Genomic DNA, 22102 nt, shown 5'->3' on the forward strand with positions numbered 1-22102 from the left:
GTTACAGGTCTGCAGTTACAGGTCTGCAGTTATAGGTCTGTAGTTATAGGTCTGTAGTTACAGGTCTGTAGTTATATGTCTGTAGTTACAGGTCTGTAGTTATATGTCTGTAGTTACAGGTCTGTAGTTATAGGTCTGTATTTACAGGTCTGTAGTTACAGGTCTGTAGTTATAGGTCTGTAGTTACAGGTCTAAGACATGGTGTGTCTGTAATCACAGGCCCAAAGTGTGTCTGTAGTATGTATAGGTCCATGGCGCTTGTCTTTGACTGTGTGTCTTTTGTTTGTAAAGTCACAGGTCATTGGTGTGTCTGTAGGCTGTAAAGTCACAGGTCATTGGTGTGTCTGTAGGCTGTAAAGTCACAGGTCATTGGTGTGTCTGTAGGCTGTAAAGTCACAGGTCATTGGTGTGTCTGTAGGCTGTAAAGTCATAGGTCATTGGTGTGTCTGTAGGCTATAAAGTCACAGGTCATTGGTGTGTCTGTAGGCTGTAAAGTCACAGGTCATTGGTATGTCTGCAGGCTGTAAAGTCACAGGTAAAGTCACAGGTCATTGGTGTGTCTGTAGGCTGTAAAGTCACAGGTCATTGGTGTGTCTGCAGGCTGTAAAGTCACAGGTCATTGGTGTGTCTGTAGGCTATAAAGTCACAGGTCATTGGTGTGTCTGTAGGCTGTAAAGTCACAGGTCATTGGTGTGTCTGCAGCTGTAAAGTCACAGGTCATTGGTGTGTCGGTAGGCTGTAAAGTCACAGGTCATTGGTGTGTCTGTAGGCTGTAAAGTCACAGGTCATTGGTGTGTCTGCAGGCTGTAAAGTCACAGGTCATTGGTGTGTCTGTAAACACATGGTTTTGTTTGCGGTTGTAGATTCAGATACAGTTCCATGGTCGTGGTCTGTGGCTTGGTGTGACTGTAGTCTGTGTCTGTAATCACAGGATCCATGGCTCGGGTTGTAGTGGTGGTCTCTGCTGTTGGACTGCAGTGCAGAAATCAGTAGTCCTTATTCCTGGTCTGTGGTTCCGTGTGTCTGTACTGCGTGTCTGTAAATCACAGGTCCATGGCTCGGGTTGTAGTGGCATAGTGGTGGTGCTCCCTACTGTTGGACTGCAGTGCAGAGATGAGAAGGCCTTGGTCCTGGTCCAGACAGTCCGGTTCATGGTGCAGTTGCTGGGCCAGAGGGTTCCTGCTGATCACCAGCTCCAACTTGTCCCCGGCCTCGGTGATCAGGGGGACAGCCAGGCAGCAGTCAAAGTCTCTGGTACGCACGTGGTTCACCTACAGCACCAGGGGAAGTCATTCATTAGACTCTTATTCAGTCATTCATTAGACTCTTATTCAGTCATTCATTAGACTCTTATTCAGTCATTCATTAGACTCTTATTCAGTCATTCATTAGACTCTTATTCAGTCATTCATTAGACTCTTATTCAGTCATTCATTAGACTCTTATTCAGTCATTCATTAGACTCTTATTCAGTCATTCATTAGACTCTTATTCAGTCATTCATTAGACTCTTATTCCGTCATTCATTAGATTCTTATTCAGTCATTCATTAGACTCTTATTCAGTCATTCATTAGACTCTTATTCAGTCATTCATTAGCCTCTTATTCAGTCATTCATTAGACTCCTATTCAGTCATTCATTAGACTCTTATTCAGTCATTCATTAGACTCTTATTCAGTCATTCATTAGACTCATATTCAGTACATAGTTGATCACAGCACAATTTTCTAAAAACGGTGGATAGTATGGCAAGTATTGAATCATGAAACTTGGGAGTCAAGACGATCAACTTGGGAGTCAAGTCCCTGGTACGCATGTGGTTCACCAACCCCCTAAAATAGAGTCATTTTGCAGACTTTTGACTGTTGACATTTACAATGACACATTCACACGTCCCAAATAATGGGAAGACATGCAGATTCATTCATTATTTGACACTGTCGGTAGAATTAGTCACTTTGGAGTTTGGACAGTATGGAATGTGTCACAATGTGCGTGGCATTCTGACATATAGATTTGCACGTACAACTCTGAATATTGCCTTAATCATTCAATGATTTCAGTAGGATGATTTGTGTGAGTTAGGATTCAGACCTGTGTGCATGTTGAAGCAGTTGTTTATTAATGTGTTGCACAATCCTCACTACGACAGGGATACAAAATGGAGGGTGTCAAATAGACATACATACGCCATCCATATTAACAAGTTGTTTCGATTCCAGCCACAATATGGACACTTCTGCTACTACTGTAGACCGCGCACAGACATATCAGATTCTAAACCATAAAACATTGTAACCAAGGACTGATTTCTAGGAATATAAACTCCACAAACACCGTAGTCAATAGTCAACATAGCAACAGCCCTGTTAATTACGCTTTATAACCACATCAGTGTGCACTGTTTTATTCTGGTTCACACCATATGGGCCCGAACCAAACCAAACCGAACCGAGCCAAACCGAACCAAACCGAGCCAAACCGAGCTGTAACTGCTCTGGCCTGGTTACAGATCCACCATGGCAGCTGGAAACCAGGCTGGAAGGACAACGTGAAAGGAAAATATCAGAGCAAGCACAGAACAGCTTGGGTTGGCCGTCGTATAGTGAGATTCAGGCTTGGAAGACAGCTAGGGAACTGAGATCTGGAAGTTAAGAACAACTGGCATATGTGCTGGTTGTGCATATTTAACTTTTTATCTTGGCCGAGTCAGTACACGTTGAATGTGAGTTTTTATAGTAAGTCGTTCTTGGTTTCTTTATTTACCTTCAATAAGTGGACTTTATTCAACTGTGGCTTTGGCTTCATCAGAACCATTCCCATTGTCCTATTCTGGTCTAAAAATGTCCTTACATTTTTCTTCTGTCTCATGGGTATTAAAGGTTGAAATAGATACTGTACTTCTTCTGGTCTAAACATGTCTTCCTATTTTATTTTATTTTCTTCTGTCTCATGGGTATGAAAGGGAAGATATAATAATAACTGTACTGTTTTCCCACCAGTGGGGTTGCTATTGCCATCTCCCAGTGGTCACAACCCAACCTGTCCCTCCATGTTTTCTCTGTTAATACGCTGATCGTTTATTAACTTGCCAGCGGTCTGTATTGAGAGCCAGATTGTGTACAGCTTGAAGAGAGGGGGGGGGGGGGGGGGGGAGAGGGGTGGATAGGGAGTCAGGGGGAGAGAGGGAGAGAGGGGTGGATAGTGAGTCAGGGGGAGAGGGAGGCAGGGGGGAGGGAAGGAGAGAGGGGTGGATAGGGAGTCAGGGGGAGGGAAGGAGAGAGGGGTGGATAGGGAGTCAGGGGGAGAGAGAGAGAGAGAGAGGGGTGTATAGGGAGTCAGGGGGGAGGGAAGGAAAGAGGGGTAGATAGGGAGTCAGGGGGGAGGGAAGGAGTGAGGGGTGGATAGGGAGTCAGGGGGAGGGAAGGAGAGAGGGTTAGATAGGGAGGCAGGGGGATGGAAGGAGAGAGGGAGAGAGGGGTGGATAGGGAGTCAGGGGGAGGGAAGGAGAAAGGGGTGGATAGGGAGTCAAGGGGGAGAGAGGGAGAGGGGGGTGGATAGGGAGTCAGGGGGGAGAGGGAGGCAGGGGGGAGGGAAGGAGAGAGGGGTGGATAGGGAGTCAGGGGGAGGGAAGGAGAGAGGGGTGGATAGGGAGTCAGGGGGAGAGAGAGAGAGAGATGGGTGGATAGGGAGTCAGGGGGGAAGGAAAGGAGAGAGGGGTAGATAGGGAGTCAGGGGGGAGGGAAGGAGTGAGGGGTGGATAGAGAGTCAGGGGGAGGGAAGGAGAGAGGGTTAGATAGGGAGGCAGGGGGGAGGGAAGGAGAGAGGGGTAGATAGGGAGTCAGGGGGGGGGGAGGAGAGAGGGGTAGAGGGGTAAATTGAGAGAGAGAGGGGGTGGGTGGGTGTTACACGCCAGGCTAGCTGAAGAAAATCCCAGTAAAATAACACAGACACATGATCATTAGATACTAACACTGCTAGTGCCATTCTGTGTGTGTGTGTCCGTGTATCTCTATCTATCTATCTATCTATCTATCTATCTATCTATCTATCTATCTATCTATCTATCTATCTATCTATCTATCTGTCTATCTATCTATATGTCTGTCTGTCTGTCTGTCTGTCTGTCTGTCTGTCTGTCTGTCTGTCTGTCTGTCTGTCTGTCTGTCTGTCTGTCTGTCTACTGTACAGGCTGATGGGTAGATACAGGCTGATGGGTAGTTACAGGCTGATGGCTAGTTACAGGCTGATGGGTAGATACAGGCTGATGGGTAGATACAGGCTGATGGCTAGTTACAGGCTGATGGCTAGTTACAGACGCAGTAGGCACCTGTAGGATCCTGTCATATGGTTTCAAGCCTGCACGGTCAGCCGGGCCCTCGGGACGGATCATGTTGACATAAACACCTTTCTCCAGGAACCCGTCGGAGACGCTGAAGCCGAAGTCATCGCTCTCTGGATCCTTCATCACCGTCACCTGGGAATTACAACCCGATAAGGTAATACAACCCGTTAGTTTTGTGCTGCAAACACATACAGTAGCTTCAACACACACACAGCTGGATATAGCTGGACATAGTTGGACATAACTGGACATAGCTGGATATAACTGGACATAACTGGACATAGCTGGACATAACTGGACATAACTGGACATAACTGGACATAACTGGATATAGCTGGACATAACTGGACATAACTGGACATAACTGGACATAGCTGGACATAGCTGGACATAGCTGGACATAACTGGACATAGCTGAACATAACTGGACATAACTGGACATAGCTGGACATAGCTGGACATAGCTGGACATAGCTGGACATAACTGGATATAGCTGGACATAGCTGGACATAACTGGACAGCTGGACATAGCTGGACATAACTGGACATAGCTGGACATAGCTGGACATAACTGAACATAGCTGGACATAGCTGGACATAGCTGGACATAACTGGACATAACTGGACATAGCTGGACATAGCTGGACATGGCTGGATATGGCTGGATATAACTGGACATAGCTGGACATAGCTGGACATAACTGGACATAGCTGGATATGGCTGGATATAACTGGACATAGCTGGATACAGCTGGACACATAACTCCTTTAACACTGTTAGTACTGCTCATATATCCTGCATCTTCACACATGGCTGCACAGCTTTGTGACATAATGGGGCCTTGGGATGGTTGAACATACACTTAAAATGCTAACTAAAGCCAATGACAGAGAAGGGTGGTGGCTATGGTGTTACCTTTACCTCTGAGCGCAGTGAAGCCTGCATTTAGCAGGCACACTCTTATTCTGTGACTTGCAGTACTGTGTATTCAGCATCACGATCTTCGCAAGTAAAACCTTCCTCAGAAAGAGCCGCTATTGGCAAGACCAATGCTATTGAGAAAACGAACTACAGCAGACAGGTTGGTCTGACAGTGAAGAGCAGGATGCACAAGCCAATCAATACATTAGAGTGTTGTTAGTCAATAATGTATGTATTGATATATTATTGATTACTGTGTTCTGTTACTGTGTTCTGTTACTGTGTTCTGTTACTGTGTTCTGTTACTGTACACTGTCTAGACCCCAACAGGAAGGAACAACAGCATATGGTGGAGTCAAGTCAAATCAGTCAGGTTCCCGTGGTGCAGGGCTCTTTAACCCTGTTCCTGGAGAGCTACCCTCCTGTAGGCTTTAACTTCAACCCTGTTCCTGGAGAGCTACCCTCCTGTAGGTTTTAACTCCACCCCTGTTTCTGGAGAGCTACCCTTCTGTAGGTTTTAACTCCAACCCTGTTCCTGGAGAGCTACCCTCCTGTAGGTTTACACTCCAATGCCAGTCGATTCAGATCATCAACCGGCTAATTATAAGAATCAAGTGCGCTTGATTAGGGTTGGAGTAAAATCCTACGGGAAGGCAGCTCTCCAAAAACAGGCTTGGAGAGCCCTGCATGGTGGGTACATTAGTCACCTTGTGTAGCTCAAGAGGGTTCGGGGACAGGATCTCCTGCATCTCCTCCTTGATTCTGCGGGACTCCCAGGTCTTCTCAGATACCCGGAGTGTGTTCTTGGCCTTGGCCTCATGATGCAGCTGGGTCCTGGCCTCGTGGTGCAGGAGCTGGGCCTCCGGGGGCAAATGGGCCTCCTGGTGGAGGTGGACCTCCTGGTGCAGGTGGGTCTTGGCATCGTGGTGCAGGAGGGAGCTCCTCCGTAGAGGGCTGACGCGGGGCTGGCTGACGGGGTCCCCAGGGTGGGAGATGGCATGGGACTTGTTACCATCCACCCCAATACTGATGGCACTGCCCGTCATGATGGATGCCTATAGAGAGAAAGTAGAGTAGAGTAGAGTAGAGTACAGAGTAGAGCAGAGTAGAGTACATAGTAGAGCAGAGTAGAGTACATAGTAGAGTACAGAGTAGAGTAGAGTATAGAGTAGAGTAGAGTACAGAGTAGAGTAGGGTATAGAGTAGAGTAGAGTAGAGTACAGAGTAGAGTAGGGTATAGAGTAGAGTACATAGTAGAGTACAGAGTAGAGTAGGGTATAGAGTAGAGTAGAGTACAGAGTAGAGTAGGGTATAGAGTCGAGTAGAGTACAGAGTAGAGTAGGGTATAGAGTAGAGTCGAGTACATAGTAGAGCAGAGTAGAGTACATAGTAGAGTACAGAGTAGAGTAGGGTATAGAGTAGAGTAGAGTACAGAGTAGAGTAGGGTATAGAGTAGAGTAGAGTACAGAGTAGAGTAGGGTATAGAGTAGAGTAGAGTACAGAGTAGAGTAGGGTATAGAGTAGAGTAGAGTACATAGTAGAGCAGAGTAGAGTACATAGTAGAGTACAGAGTAGAGTAGGGTATAGAGTAGAGTAGAGTAGAGTACAGAGTAGAGTAGGGTATAGAGTAGAGTGGAGTAGAGTACATAGTAGAGTACAGAGTAGAGTAGGGTATAGAGTAGAGTAGAGTACAGAGTAGAGTAGGGTATAGAGTAGAGTAGAGTACATAGTAGAGCAGAGTAGAGTACATAGTAGAGAAGGGTATAGAGTAGAGTAGAGTAGAGTACATGGTAGAGTAGGGTATAGAGTAGAATAGAGTACATAGTAGAGTAGGGTATAGAGTAGAGTAGAGTAGAGTACAGAGTAGAGTATGGTATAGAGTAGAGTAGAGTACAGAGTAGAGTAGGGTATAGAGTAGAGTAGAGTACATAGTAGGGCAGAGTAGAGTACATAGTAGAGTAGGGTACAGAGAAGAGTACAGAGTAGAGTAAAGCATAGCAGAGTAGAGTAGAGTAGAGTACAGAGTAGAGTACAGAGCAAAGTAGAGTAGAGTACAGAGTAGAGAAGAGTACAGAGTAGAGCATAGTAGAGTATAGTAGAGCATAGTAGAGTAGAGTAGAGTAGAGTACAGTACAGTACAGAGTGGAGTAGAGTACAGAGTAGAGTAGAGTACAGAGTAGAGTAGCATAGTATAGTATAGTGGAACACAGTGCCGAGTAGAGTAGAGCATAGTAGAGTACAGAGTAGAGTAGAGCATAGTAGAGTAGAGTACAGAGTAGAGTAGATTATAGTAGAGCATAGCAGAGTAGAGTAGAGCAGAGTAGAGTAGAGTAGAGTAGAGTACAGCGTAGAGTAGAATATAACATAGGGTAGAGCATAGCAGAGTAGAGTACAGGGTAGAGCATAGCAGAGCACAGAGTAGAGAAGAGCATTGTAGGGTAGAATACAGAGTAGAGTAGAGTACAGAGAAGAGTAGAGTACAGAGTAGAGCATAGTAGAGTAGAGAGTAGAGTAGAGCAGAGAAGAGTAGAAAAGCCAAGACACCCGGACCCCTTAAATAGCAATACATTTGACCACTCCTATGTCTTATAACACATAATAAAGTCATGTAAATTCTGTTTTCCACTGACATAAAAATAGAACCCACTCCAGACAGAGACTCCAGTACCTGGCAAGGTACTGGAGGGGTTTCAGTACATTTATAATGGACTCCACAAAGTTCCTCAGGATGCTTCACAAATCACACCTTATTGCCAATTTAGGGAATAACATTATACTGGGAACTGTAGACTAACATGCTGGAATAAAATTATACTAGGAACTGTAGACTAACATGCTGGAATAACATTATACTGGGAACTGTAGACTAACATGCCGGAATAACATTATACTGGGAACTGTAGACTAACATGCCAGAATAACATTATACTGGGAACTGTAGACTAACATGCCAGAATAACATTATACTGGGAACTGTAGACTAACATGCTGGAATAACATTATACTGGGAACTGTAGACTAACATGCCAGAATAACATAATACTGGGAACTGTAGACTAACATGCTGGAATAACATTATACTGGGAACTGTAGACTAACATGCCAGAATGACATTATACTGGGAACTGTAGACTAACATGCCAGAATAACATTATACTGGGAACTGTAGACTAACATGCTGGAATAACATTATACTGGGAACTTTAGACTAACATGCTGGAATAACATTATACTGGGAACTGTAGACTAACATGCTGGAATAACATTATACTGGGAACTGTAGACTAACATGCTGGAATAACATTACACTGGGAACTGTAGACTAACATGCTGGAATAACATTACACTGGGAACTGTAGACTAACATGCTGGAATAACATTATACTGGGAACTGTAGACTAACATGCTGGAATAACATTATACTGGGAACTGTAGACTAACATGCTGGAATAACATTACACTGGGAACTGTAGACTAACATGCTGGAATAACATTACACTGGGAACTGTAGACTAACATGCTGGAATAACATTACACTGGGAACTGTAGACTAACATGCTGGAATAACATTATACTAGGAACTTTAGACTAACATGCTGGAATAACATTATACTGGGAACTGTAGACTAACATGCTGGAATAACATTATACTGGGAACTGTAGACTAACATGCTGGAATAACATTACACTGGGAACTGTAGCCTAACATGCTGGAATAACATTACACTGGGAACTGTAGACTAACATGCTGGAATAACATTATACTGGGAACTGTAGACTAACATGCTGGAATAACATTATACTGGGAACTGTAGACTAACTTGCTGGAATAACATTATACTGGGAACTGTAGACTAACATGCTGGAATAACATTATACTGGAAACTGTAGACTAACATGCTGGAATAACATTATACTGGGAACTGTAGACTAACATGCTGGAATAACATTATACTGGGAACTGTAGACTAACATGCTGGAATAACATTACACTGGGAACTGTAGACTAACATGCTGGAATAACATTACACTGGGAACTGTAGACTAACATGCTGGAATAACATTATACTGGGAACTGTAGACTAACATGCTGGAATAACATTATACTGGGAACTGTAGACTAACATGCTGGAATAACATTATACTGGGAACTGTAGACTAACATGCTGGAATAACATTATACTGGGAACTGTAGACTAACATGCTGGAATAACATTATACTGGGAACTGTAGACTAACATGCTGGAATAACATTATACTGGGAACTGTAGACTAACATGCTGGAATAACATTATACTGGGAACTGTAGACTAACATGCTGGAATAACATTATACTGGGAACTGTAGACTAACATGCTGGAATAACATTATACTGGGAACTGTAGACTAACATGCTGGAATAACATTATACTGGGAACTGTAGACTAACATGCTGGAATAACATTATACTGGGAACTGTAGACTAACATGCTGGAATAACATTATACTGGGAACTGTAGACTAACATGGCGGAATAACAACTTTAACGATCAAAGCAGATTCCAGCTGGAGTCTGAAAATGCGAACAGAAACTAAAAATTGTCGATGTCCACCTGTCTTTTTATTGACATCCTAATATACTGTACAGAAACAGATCCAGGCTATATTTTTTTATTATAAACTGGGTGGTCGAGCCCTGAATGCTGATTGGCTGACAGACGTGGTATATCAGATCGTATACCACGGCTACGACAAAGCATTTATTTTTACTGCTTTAATTACATCGGTAACCAGTTTATAATAGCAATAAGGCACCTTGGGAGTGTGTGGTATATGGCCAATATACCACGGCTAAGGGCTGTATCCAGGCACTACGCGTTGCGCATAAGAAAAGCCTTTAGCCGTGGAATATTGTCCATATACCAAACCCTTTGGGCCTTAATGCTTAAATAGTTCCTGTGGTATTTTGGCATTTAATTAGGATCCCCATTAGCTGTTGCGAAAGCAGCAGCTACCCTTCCTGGGGTCCACACAGAACATGAGCCATGACATAATACAGAACATCAATAGACAAGAACAGTTCAAGGACAGAACTAGCATACATTGTTTGTTAGTATGCAGTCTTTCCAAGAATGTCTCTATGTTACTGTGACCATGCTAGACCCAACACAACAGGACACCAGCAGCAGGAGTGGAATAACAAATACACACCTGGATGTTCAGTATGTGTGCCACTGTATTCCTGCCACTTCCTGTACTGTCAAATTCTGCTCTTTGGTCTTATTGGTATCACAGAGAAACTTTTCCCCGTTTGGAATTTACATGGATCTAAGTATGCAGGACATTTTCTTCACTTTTGTTCAGTCTCTTATCTTTCTTGTCAGGTGTGTGGCAGATTCCTCCGTTTTTAAAGGTTCGGAGACAGTTGATTGTCTTAATTGACCCATGTCAGTTACTGTAGCTATACCTCTATCTCTCTGAGCAGCTCAGACTGTCCACAGGTCTCCAAGTCTTCCAGGGCCTGACACCAGAAACTGTCCTCGTGGTCTAGCATGATGCCGTCACTATGAGGCTGGCTGGTGTATCTGTGACAACACAGGAAGGTGCACGTGTTAAATGTTACATGTTAGATGAAGCAGTACGCACATTCATGATGTCATCACTGTGGAACCGGCTGGTGTATCTCAGTCAAGACAGGAAGGAAACAGAACACTTGTGACATGTTAGATGAAGCGGTCCTCATGGTTGAAGATGGCGCTGAGGTGGGTAGCTGCCATTTTACAGGCTCCTGACCAATTCTGATATTTTGTGGGGTTTTTTTATGCTGATTTTTTTTTAAATGTACATAATATTTAAGCCACAGCTTCTGGACATCAGAACAGCGATGACTAACCTCGATTTGGATGAAGATTTCTACTTCATAGAGTCGGCAGCTGTGGATGTACCGCTCATTCTGGACCAAGCCCTAATCCCAAGGACTCAAAAGCAACAGCGCAAGAGAGGCAAACGAGTGGGCTCCCTGACAAGACTACGTCGGCGATTAAATAAATCGCCTCTACTGTCCAATCTATTGGTGAACATAAAATCACTGGAGAATAAACTGGATGAGCTCCGTTTGAGACTATCCTATCAACGGGACCTGAAGAACTGTAATATCCTAGATTTCTCAGGGTCATGTCTGAATATGGACATGGATAATATACAGCTTTGTGTAATGACAACAGTCTGGGATCAAACCCGAGGCTGTAGTGGCGCCTCAGACCGCTGCGATGCAGTGCCTGCACCCCCCAGGAGGCCCGTTTCTCTTTTTTTTCTCGCTGCATTGCCGGAAAGGGCCCATAAGTCATAATTTCACTGCAAGTCTACACCTGTTGTTTACAAAGCATGTGACAAATACAACTGTATTTTATTTGATGGCACCGCAGTGAAGCTGGCTGGTGTATCTGTGACCACACATGAAGTACAACACGTGTTACATGTAACACGTGTCGGTACATGAACATGTCCTCATGGTCTAACACTGTACCACTCATCTCAGTGCAAGAGGTGTAACTATAGTCCCTGGTTCGATTCCAGGTTGTATCACATCCAGCCGTGACTGGGAGTCCCGTAGGGTGGTGCAAAATTGGCCCAGGATTGGCCGGGGTTGGCCGTCATTGTAAATAAGAATTTGTTCTTAACTGACTTGCCTAATTAAATAAATTTTTATTTTTTTATTATGAAGTTGTTGTCAGGTTGGCTGGTGTATCTTTGACAACACAGGAACCACTACAACTGAGCAGCCTGAAAGACCATCACACAGCTATCAAAACTCCCACAGCTCATCAACAGGCCTTCAACAACAACAGCTGATGTTACAGCAACAAGTCTGCTAAATGACTAAAATGTCAATGTAAATGTGCTGGTCAGGGGGAAAAGAAACGACCAAATGATGAAACCAAAGAACGATGCTTAAGGGTTGTTTGAGCAAAGAAAATATTGAAGAGGAGGTACATGAAGCCCTACTGTGAGATAAACAGGCGGAAGAGAATGCACCAATTCACAGTTGTGACACAACACTTGAGATGAGAGAGAAATAGAGAGAGAGAGAGTGGGGGGGGACAGAGAGAGAGACAAAAACAAAGCGAGAGAGACAGGGACTGGGACACCGAGAGAAAGAGAGAGAGAGAGAGAGAGAGAGAGAGAGAGTGTGTGAGAGAAAGAGAGAGACAAAGACAGAGAGTTGAGACAGAGATAGAGAGTACGAACAGAGACAGACAGAGACAGAGTTGACACAGAGACAGAGAGTACGAACAGACACAGACAGAGACAGAGAGTACAAACAGAGACAGAGAGTTGACACAGAGACAGAGAGTACAAACAGAGACAGAGAGTTGAGACAGAGACAGAGTACAAACAGAGACAGAGAGTTGAGACAGAGACAGAGAGTACAAACAGAGACAGAGAGTTGAGACAGAGACAGAGAGTACAAACAGAGACAGAGAGTTGAGACAGAGACAAACAGAGACAGAGAGTTGACACAGAAATGGAGAGTACGAACAGACACAGACAGAGACAGAGAGTACAAACAGAGACAGAGAGTACAAACAGAGACAGAGAGTTGACACAGAGACAGAGAGTACAAACAGAGACAGAGAGTTGAGACAGAGACAGAGAGTACAAACAGTGACAGAGACAGAGAGTTGACACAGAGACAGAGTTGAGACAGAGACAGAGAGTTGACACAGAGACAGAGAGTACGAACAGAGACAGACAGAGACAGAGAGTACAAACAGAGACAGAGACAGAGAGTTGACACAGAGACAGAGAGTACGAACAGAGACAGACAGAGACAGAGAGTTGACACAGAGACAGAGAGTACGAACAGAGACAGACAGAGACAGAGAGTACAAACAGAGACAGAGACAGAGAGTTGAGACAGAGACAGAGAGTTGACACAGAGACAGAGAGTACAAACAGAGACAGAGACAGAGAGTTGACACAGAGACAGAGAGTACGAACAGAGACAGACAGAGACAGAGAGTTGACACAGAGACAGAGAGTACGAACAGAGACAGACAGAGACAGAGAGTTGACACAGAGACAGAGAGTACGAACAGAGACAGACAGAGACAGAGAGTACAAACAGAGACAGAGACAGAGAGTTGACACAGAGACAGAGAGTACGAACAGAGACAGACAGAGACAGAGAGTACGAACAGAGACAGACAGAGACAGAGAGTACGAACAGAGACAGACAGAGACAGAGAGTTGACACAGAGACAGAGAGTACGAACAGAGACAGACAGAGACAGAGAGTTGACACAGAGACAGAGAGTACGAACAGAGACAGACAGAGACAGAGAGTTGACACAGAGACTAAGAGTACAAACAGAGACAGAGAGTTGACACAGAGACAGAGAGTACAAACAGAGACAGAGACAGAGAGTTGACACAGAGACAGAGAGTACGAACAGAGACAGACAGAGACAGAGAGTTGACACAGAGACAGAGAGTACGAACAGAGACAGAGAGTACGAACAGAGACAGACAGAGACAGAGAGTACGAACAGAGACAGACAGAGACAGAGAGTTGACACAGAGACAGAGAGTACGAACAGAGACAAACAGAGACAGAGAGTTGACACAGAGACAGAGAGTACGAACAGAGACAAACAGAGACAGAGAGTTGACACAGAGACAGAGAGTACGAACAGAGACAGACAGAGACAGAGAGTACGAACAGAGACAGACAGAGACAGAGAGTACGAACAGAGACAGACAGAGACAGAGAGTTGACACAGAGACAGAGAGTACGAACAGAGACAGACAGAGACAGAGAGTACGAACAGAGACAGACAGAGACAGAGAGTACGAACAGAGACAGACAGAGACAGAGAGTACAAACAGAGACAGAGAGTTGACACAGAGACAGAGAGTACGAACAGAGACAGACAGACAGAGAGTTGACACAGAGACAGAGAGTACAAACAGAGACAGAGACAGAGAGTTGACACAGAGACAGAGAGTACGAACAGAGACAGACAGAGACAGAGAGTTGACACAGAGACAGAGAGTACGAACAGAGACAGACAGAGACAGAGAGTACAAACAGAGACAGAGACAGAGAGTTGACACAGAGACAGAGAGTACGAACAGAGACAGACAGAGACAGAGAGTACAAACAGAGACAGAGACAGAGAGTTGACACAGAGACAGAGAGTACGAACAGAGACAGACAGAGACAGAGAGTACAAACAGAGACAGAGACAGAGAGTTTACACAGAGACAGAGAGTACGAACAGAGACAGACAGAGACAGAGAGTTGACACAGAGACAGAGAGTACGAACAGAGACAGACAGAGACAGAGAGTACAAACAGAGACAGAGACAGAGAGTTGACACAGAGACAGAGAGTACGAACAGAGACAGACAGAGACAGAGAGTACAAACAGAGACAGAGACAGAGAGTTGAGACAGAGACAGAGAGTACGAACAGAGACAGACAGAGACAGAGAGTTGAGACAGAGACAGAGAGTACAAACAGAGACAGAGACAGAGAGTACAAACAGAGACAGAGACAGAGAGTTGACACAGAGACAGAGAGTACGAACAGAGACAGAGAGTTGACACAGCGACAGAGAGTACGAACAGAGACAGACAGAGACAGAGAGTACGAACAGAGACAGACAGAGACAGAGAGTTGACACAGAGACACAGAGACAGACAGAGACAGAGAGTTGACACAGAGACAGACAGAGACAGAGAGTTGACACAGAGACAGAGACAGACAGAGACAGAGAGTACGAACAGAGACAGACAGAGACAGAGAGTACGAACAGAGACAGACAGAGACAGAGAGTACGAACAGAGACAGACAGAGACAGAGAGTACGAACAGAGACAGACAGAGACAGAGAGTTGACACAGAGACAGAGACAGAGAGTTGAGACAGAGACAGAGAGTACAAACAGAGACAGAGACAGAGAGTTGACACAGAGACAGACAGAGACAGAGAGTTGAGACAGAGACAGAGAGTACGAACAGAGACAGACAGAGACAGAGAGTTGACACAGAGACAGAGAGTACGAACAGAGACAGAGAGTTGACACAGAGACAGAGACAGAGAGTTGACACAGAGACAGACAGAGACAGAGAGTTGAGACAGAGACAGAGAGTTGAGACAGAGACAGAGAGTACGAACAGAGACAGACAGAGACAGAGAGTTGACACAGAGACAGAGAGTACGAACAGAGACAGAGAGTTGACACAGAGACAGAGACAGAGAGTTGACACAGAGACTAAGAGGTACGTGAACAAATAAAAAAGACAGGCTTTCAATCTTTACAATTTTTGTATGTTTTAATGACATCGATGTATTCTAATAGCTGATATAAATCTTCTATATGTTAGCTGCTAAGTGGGTTGATGCTGGTTAATACCAGAAGCCAAGCTGTGGCTGTAGTGTAAATTTGATTTAAGACAGCAGGACTGAAACGTGTTGGATAATGGAGCCATTAGTTCAACAGCTCCTCCTCGTTCTCTTCCTGGTTCTACAAGAATAGTATAATACATCACAGCATTTTACAAAGCCTGTTATTATTATTATAGTATACAGTTGAAGCAGGACCAACTCAGTGGCCTTGTGATTAGAGTATCCGCCCTGAGATTGGGAGTTCGACCCCCTGGCCATGTCAGACCAAAGACTTTGCTTGGCACTCAGCATTAAAACAGGATAGATTGGGGGAATGGGCCTGCGATAGACGAGTGTCCTCTCAAGGGAATGTATCAAGCTGCCTCACGCTATAGAAACAGGAGATAGACTAGTGTCCTGTCCAGGGAGTGTTTCAAACTGCCTCACACTATAGAAACAGGAGATAGACTAGTGTCCTGTCCAGGGAGTGTATCAAACTGCCTCACACTATAGAAACAGGAGATAGACTAGTGTCCTGTCCAGGGAGTGTATCAAACTGCCTCACGCTATAGAAACAGGAGATAGACTAGTGTCCTGTCCAGGGAGTGTATCAAACTGCCTCACACTACAGAAACAGGAGATAAACTCGTGTCCTGTCAAATCAAATCAAAGTTGATTTGTCACATGCGCCAAATACAACAGGTGTACAGTCGTGGCCAAAAGTTTTGAGAATGACACAAATATTAATTTCCACAAAGTTTGCTGCTTCAGTGTCTTTAGATATATTTGTCATGGAATACTGAAGTATAATTACAAGCATTTCAAAAGTGTCAAAGGCTTTTATTGACAATTACATGATGTTGATGTAAAGACTCAATATTTGCAGTGTTGACCCTTCTTTTCCAAGACCTCTGCAATCCGCCCTGGCATGCTGTCAATTAACTTCTGGACCACATCCTGACGGATGGCAGCCCATTCTTGCATAATCAATGCTTGGAGTTTGTCATAATTTGTGGGTTTTTGTTTGTCTGCTTCTTGAGGGTTGACCACAAGTTCTCAATGGGATTAAGGTCTGGGGAGTTTCCTGGCCATGGATCCAAAATATTGATGTTTTGTTCCCTGAGCCACTTAGTTATCACTTTAGCCTTATGGCAAGGTGCTCCATCATGCTGGAAAAGGCATTGTTCGTCACCAAACTGTTCCTGGATGGTTGGAAGAAGTTGCTCTCGGAGGATGTGTTAGTACCATTCTTTATTCATGGCTGTGTTCTTAGGCAAAATTGTGAGTGAGCCCACTCCATTGGCTGAGAAGCTACCCCTGAGACATGAATGGTCTCAGGATGCTTTACTGTTGGCATTACACAGGACTGATGGTTGCGCTCACCTTGTCTTCTCCGGACAATATTTTTTCCGGATGCCCCAAACAATCGGAAAGGGGATTCATCAGAGAAAATTACTTTACCCCAGTCCTCAGCAGTCCAATCCCTGTACCCTTTGCAGAATATCAGTCTGTCCCTGATGTTTTTCCTGTAGAGAAGTGGCTTCTTTTCTGCCCTTCTTGACACAAGGCCATCCTCCAAAAGTCTTCGCCTCACTGTGTGTGCAGATGCACTCACACCTGCCTGCTGCCATTCCTGAGCAAGCTCTGTACTGGTGGTGCCCCGATCCCGCAGCTGAATCAACTTTAGGAGATGGTGCTGGCGCTTGCTGGACTTTCTTGGGCGCCCTGAAGCCTTCTTCACAACAATTGAACCGCTCTCCTTGAAGTTCTTGATGATCCGATAAATGGTTGATTTAGGTGCAATCTTACTGGCAGCAATATCCTTGCCTGTGAAGCCCTTTTTGTGCAAAGCTATGATGATGGCAAGTGTTTCCTTGCAGGTAACCATGGTTGACAGAGGAAGAACAATGATTCCAAGCACCACCCTCCTTTTGAAGCTTCCAGTCTGTTATTCAAACTCAATCAGCATGACAGAGTGATCTCCAGCCTTGTCCTCGTCAACACTCAAACCTGTGTTAACGAGAGAATCACTGACATGATGTCAGCTAGTCCTTTTGTTGCAGGCTGAAAAGCAGTGAACATTTTTGGGAGGGTTTCAGTTCATTTGCATGGCAAAGAGGGACTTTTCAATTAATTGCAATTCATCTGATCACTCTTCATAACATTCTGGAGTATATACAAATTGCCATCATACAAACTGAGGCAGCAGACTTTGTGAAAATTAATATTTGTGTCATTCTCAAAACTTTTGGCCACGACTGTAGACCTTACAGTGAAATGCTTACTTACAGGCTCTAACCAATAGTGCCCAGCGGTAGTAGAGAGAACAGTCTATGACCATTTCTAGGGCCTTCCTTGGACACCGCCTGGTGTATAGGTCCTGGATGGCAGGCAGCTTAGCCCCAGTGATGTACTGGGCCGTACGCACTACCCTCTGAAGTGCCTTGCGGTCAGATGCCGAGCATTTGCCATAACAGGCAGTGAAGCAACCATGCTCTCGATGTTGCAGCTGTAGAACCTTTTGAGGATCTCAGGACCCATGCCAAATCTATTTAGTTTCCTGGGGTGGAATAGGCTTTGTTGTGCCCTCTTCACGACTGTCTTTGTGTGTTTGGACCATTCTAGTTTGTTGTTGATGTGGACACGGTCTCAACCTGCTCCACTACAGCCCCTTTGATGAGAATGCCTGGTCCTCCTTTTCCTGTAGTCCACAATCTTATCCTTAGTCTGGATTACGTTGAGGGATATGTTGTTGTCCTGGCACCACTTGGCCAGGTCTCTGACCTCCTCCCTATAGGCTGTCTCATCGTTGTCGGTGATCAGGCCTAGCACTGTTGTGTCGTCTGCAAACTTAATGATGGTGTTGGAGTCGTACCTGGCCATGCAGTTGTGGGTGAACAGGGAGTACAGGAGGGGACCGAGCACGCACTCCTGCGGAGCTCCAGTTTTGAGGATCAGCATGGCAGATGTGTTGCTACCTACCCTCACCACCTGGGGGCGGCCCGTCATGAAGTCCAGGATCCAGTTGCAGGAGGGAGGTGTTTAGTCCCAGGATCCTTAGCTTAGTGATGAGCTTTGAGGATACTATGGTGTTGAACGCTGAGCTGTTGTCAATGAATAGCATTCTCACATAAGTGCTCCTTTTGTCCAGGTGGGAAAGGGCAGTGTGGAGTGCAATAGAGATTGTATCATCTGTGGATCTGTTTGGGCAGTATGCAAATTTGGGTGGGTCTAGGGTTGCTGGGATAATAGGGTTGATGTGAGCCATTACCAACCTTTCAAAGCACTTCATGGCTACAGACGTGAGTGCTATGGGTCTGTAGTCATTTAGGCAGGTTGCCTTTGTGATCTTGGACACAGGGACTATGGTGGTCTGCTTGAAACATGTTGGTATTACAGACTCAATCAGGGACATGTTGAAAATGTCAGTGAAGACACCTGCCCACGTCCTGGTAATCCGTCTGGCCCCGCAGCCTTGTGTAGGTTGACCTGTTTAAAGGTCTTACTCACGTCGGCTACGGAGAGCGTGATCACACAGTCATCCGGAACAGCTGATGCTCTCATGCATGCCTCAGTGTTGCTTGCCTCGAAGCGATCATAGAAGTGATTTAGCTCGTCTGGAAGGCTTGTGTCACTGGGCAGCTTGCGGCTGTGTTCCTTTGTAGTCTATAGTAGTTTGCATGATCTGCCACATAATAGCTGGTGTAGTATGATTCAATCTTAGCCCTGTATTGACGCTTTGCCTGTTTGATGGTTCGTCGCAGGGCATAGCATGATTTCTTGTAAGCTTCCGGGTTAGAGTCCCACACCTTGAAAGTGGCAGCTCTACCCTTTAGATTAGTGCGAATGTTGCCTGTAATCCATGGCTTCTGGTTGGGGTATGTACGTACAAACACTGTGGGGATGAAGTCCTCAATGCACTTATTGATAAAGCCAGTGACTGGGCCTCCCGGGTGGTGCAGTGGTTAAGGGCGCTGTACTGCAGCGCCAGCTGTGCCACCAGAGACCCTGGGAGGTCCGTGGGGCGACGCACAATTGGCCTAGCGTCTTCCGGGTTAGGGAGGGCTTGGCCGGTAGAGATATCCTTGTCTCATCGCGCACCAGCGACTCCTGTGGCGGGCCGGGCGTAGTGTGCGCTAACCAAGGTTGCCAGGTGCACGGTGTTTCCTCCGATATATTGGTGCGGCTGGCTTCCGGGTTGGATGCCTGCTGTGTTAAGAAGCAGTGCGGCTTGGTTGGGTTGTGTATCGGAGGACGCATGACTTTCAACCTTCATCTCTCCCGAGCCCGTACGGGAGTTGTAGTGATGAGACAAGATAGTAGCTACTAAAAACAATTGGATACCACGAAATTGGGGAGAAAAAGTGGTAAAAAAAAGAAGGTAAAGCCAGTGACTGATGTGGTGTACTCCTCAAAGCCATCAGAAGAATCCTGGAACATGTTCCAGTCCTGTAGTTTAGCATCTGCTTCATCTGACCACTTCTTTATAGACCGAGTCACTGGTGCTTCCTGCTTTAATTTTTTGCTTGTAAGCAAGAATCAGGAGGATAGACTTGTGGTTGGATTTACCAAATGGAGGGCGAGGGAGAGCTTAGAAGTGATTTAGCTCGTTTGGTAGGCTAGTGTCACTGTGTCAAGTGAATGTATCAAGCTGCCTCATGCTACAGAAACAGGAGATAGACTAGTGTCCTGTCCAGGGAGTTTATCAAGACATGAGGGTTATTTCATTCAATAACATGTTATATAACACTGACTGAATCACAGGCATCATGTGTGACAGTTGAACAGCAGTTGGAGAGCAGTTGGAGAGCAGTTGAACAGCAGTTGGAGGGCAGTTGAAGGGCAGTTGGAGGGCAGTTGGACAGCAGTTGGAGAGCAGTTGGACAGCAGTTGGAGAGCAGTTGAAGAGCAGTTGGAGAGCAGTTGGAGAGCAGTTGAACAGCAGTTGGAGAGCAGTTGGAGAGCAGTTGAGCAGCAGTTGGAGAGCAGTTGAACAGCAGTTGGACAGCAGTTGGAGAGCAGTTGGACAGCAGTTGGAGAGCAGTTGAAGAGCAGTTGGAGAGAAGTTGGAGAGCAGTTGAACAGCAGTTGAACAGCAGTTGGAGAGCAGTTGGAGAGCAGTTGAAGAGCAGTTGGAGAGCAGTTGGAGAGCAGTTGAACAGCAGTTGGAGGGCAGTTGGAGAGCAGTTGAAGAGCAGTTGGAGAGAAGTTGGAGAGCAGTTGAACAGCAGTTGAACAGCAGTTGGAGAGCAGTTGGAGAGCAGTTGAAGAGCAGTTGGAGAATGCTAACTGGCAGTTACAGGTCCAGGCACTGGAGAAGCAGGATGGGGGAGTATAGGTGGGAACCACAGGAGGCTGCTGAGGGGAGGACAGCTCATAATAATGGCTGGAATGGAGTGAATGGAATGGTACCAAACACATGGAAACCAGTTGGTTGATATGTTGGATATCATTCCATTTATTTTGTTCTCATCATCACTTTGAGCCAGTCTTGCCACTGGCCTGCCTGTGGTGGGAACATTAACCTATGCTCTGGTAATTCTATAGTCTATAGGTGGGAACATTAACCTATGCTCTGGTAATTCTATAGTCTATAGGTGGGAACATTAACCTATGGTAAGTCTCTCCATGTTCTGAACCCTGCATCCCTACCCTACATCATGTGATAGTTGAAGAGCAGTTAATTTTAATTTAAAAAAAAAAGTTTTTAAATTGAACATTTATTTAACTAGGCAAGTCAGTTAAGAACAAATTCTTATTTACAATGACGGCCTACACCGGGAAAACCCGGACGATGCGGGGCCAATTGTGTGCCACCCTATGGGACTCCCAATCACAGCCGGTTGTGATACAGCCTGGTTGGTAGAGTAGACATGGGGTCAGAGCCTTAGAGGAGGTGCTAAGAGGAGGCTGATACACTCATACATTACCCGCTCCACTAGTGACTTAGTGATAATGACGTCACAAGCAGCTCTGAGGCCTTGAGCACACAACTAGAGGCTAAATACAATCTCAGGCAGACCACACCCTCCATGATTTAGCGGTCTAGAAACAATGACGTGACTTTTTTTGCAGCTCTATCTGTGAGTCCAGCCTTAGGTGGGTTTGATGTCATGAAGGTTGAACAGGACTTTGTGGACCAACATGAAGCACCTAGTCTAAGGCCTTCTGAGTTCATGATTATGAGTAGTTCATTTTTGCAACCTGCAAAATGCCTGGTACTGTTATGGAGTATTAAGACATGACTCTGTGGGTCTCAGTGATATCTCTGAGTGAGAGTCTGTCTCACAGTGAGTCTTACCCTGAATGTGTGTCCCAGTCATCTTCATTGAAGCCCACATCGCACGGTGATCATTATGTCATTCTATGTAACGTACCACTGAATCAGAGGCATCATAGTGGACAGTTAAATGACCCTAAGTGGCAGGGACAGTTCATGACACTCAAATCTTTAGTGATGG

General features: G+C 45.3%; 1 protein-coding gene across 1 annotated transcript in view; it reads right to left on the bottom strand.

The window, feature by feature from the left end:
• Positions 1 to 724: 724 nt before the first annotated feature.
• Positions 725 to 22102, bottom strand: part of LOC139412688 (glutamate receptor-interacting protein 2-like) — a gene marked incomplete at its 5' end in the record, with an annotated part of 110889 nt that continues 89511 nt past the window's right edge. Inside the window, 4 exons of the mRNA XM_071159349.1 lie at positions 725 to 1271; positions 4333 to 4479; positions 5978 to 6325; positions 10717 to 10834. Of these exons, the coding sequence (XP_071015450.1) occupies positions 1044 to 1271; positions 4333 to 4479; positions 5978 to 6325; positions 10717 to 10834 (841 nt within the window). The remainder of the gene's footprint in view (positions 1272 to 4332; positions 4480 to 5977; positions 6326 to 10716; positions 10835 to 22102) is intronic.

Source organism: Oncorhynchus clarkii, chromosome 7, assembly GCF_045791955.1.
Source record: "Oncorhynchus clarkii lewisi isolate Uvic-CL-2024 chromosome 7, UVic_Ocla_1.0, whole genome shotgun sequence".
Classification (NCBI taxonomy): domain Eukaryota; kingdom Metazoa; phylum Chordata; class Actinopteri; order Salmoniformes; family Salmonidae; genus Oncorhynchus; species Oncorhynchus clarkii.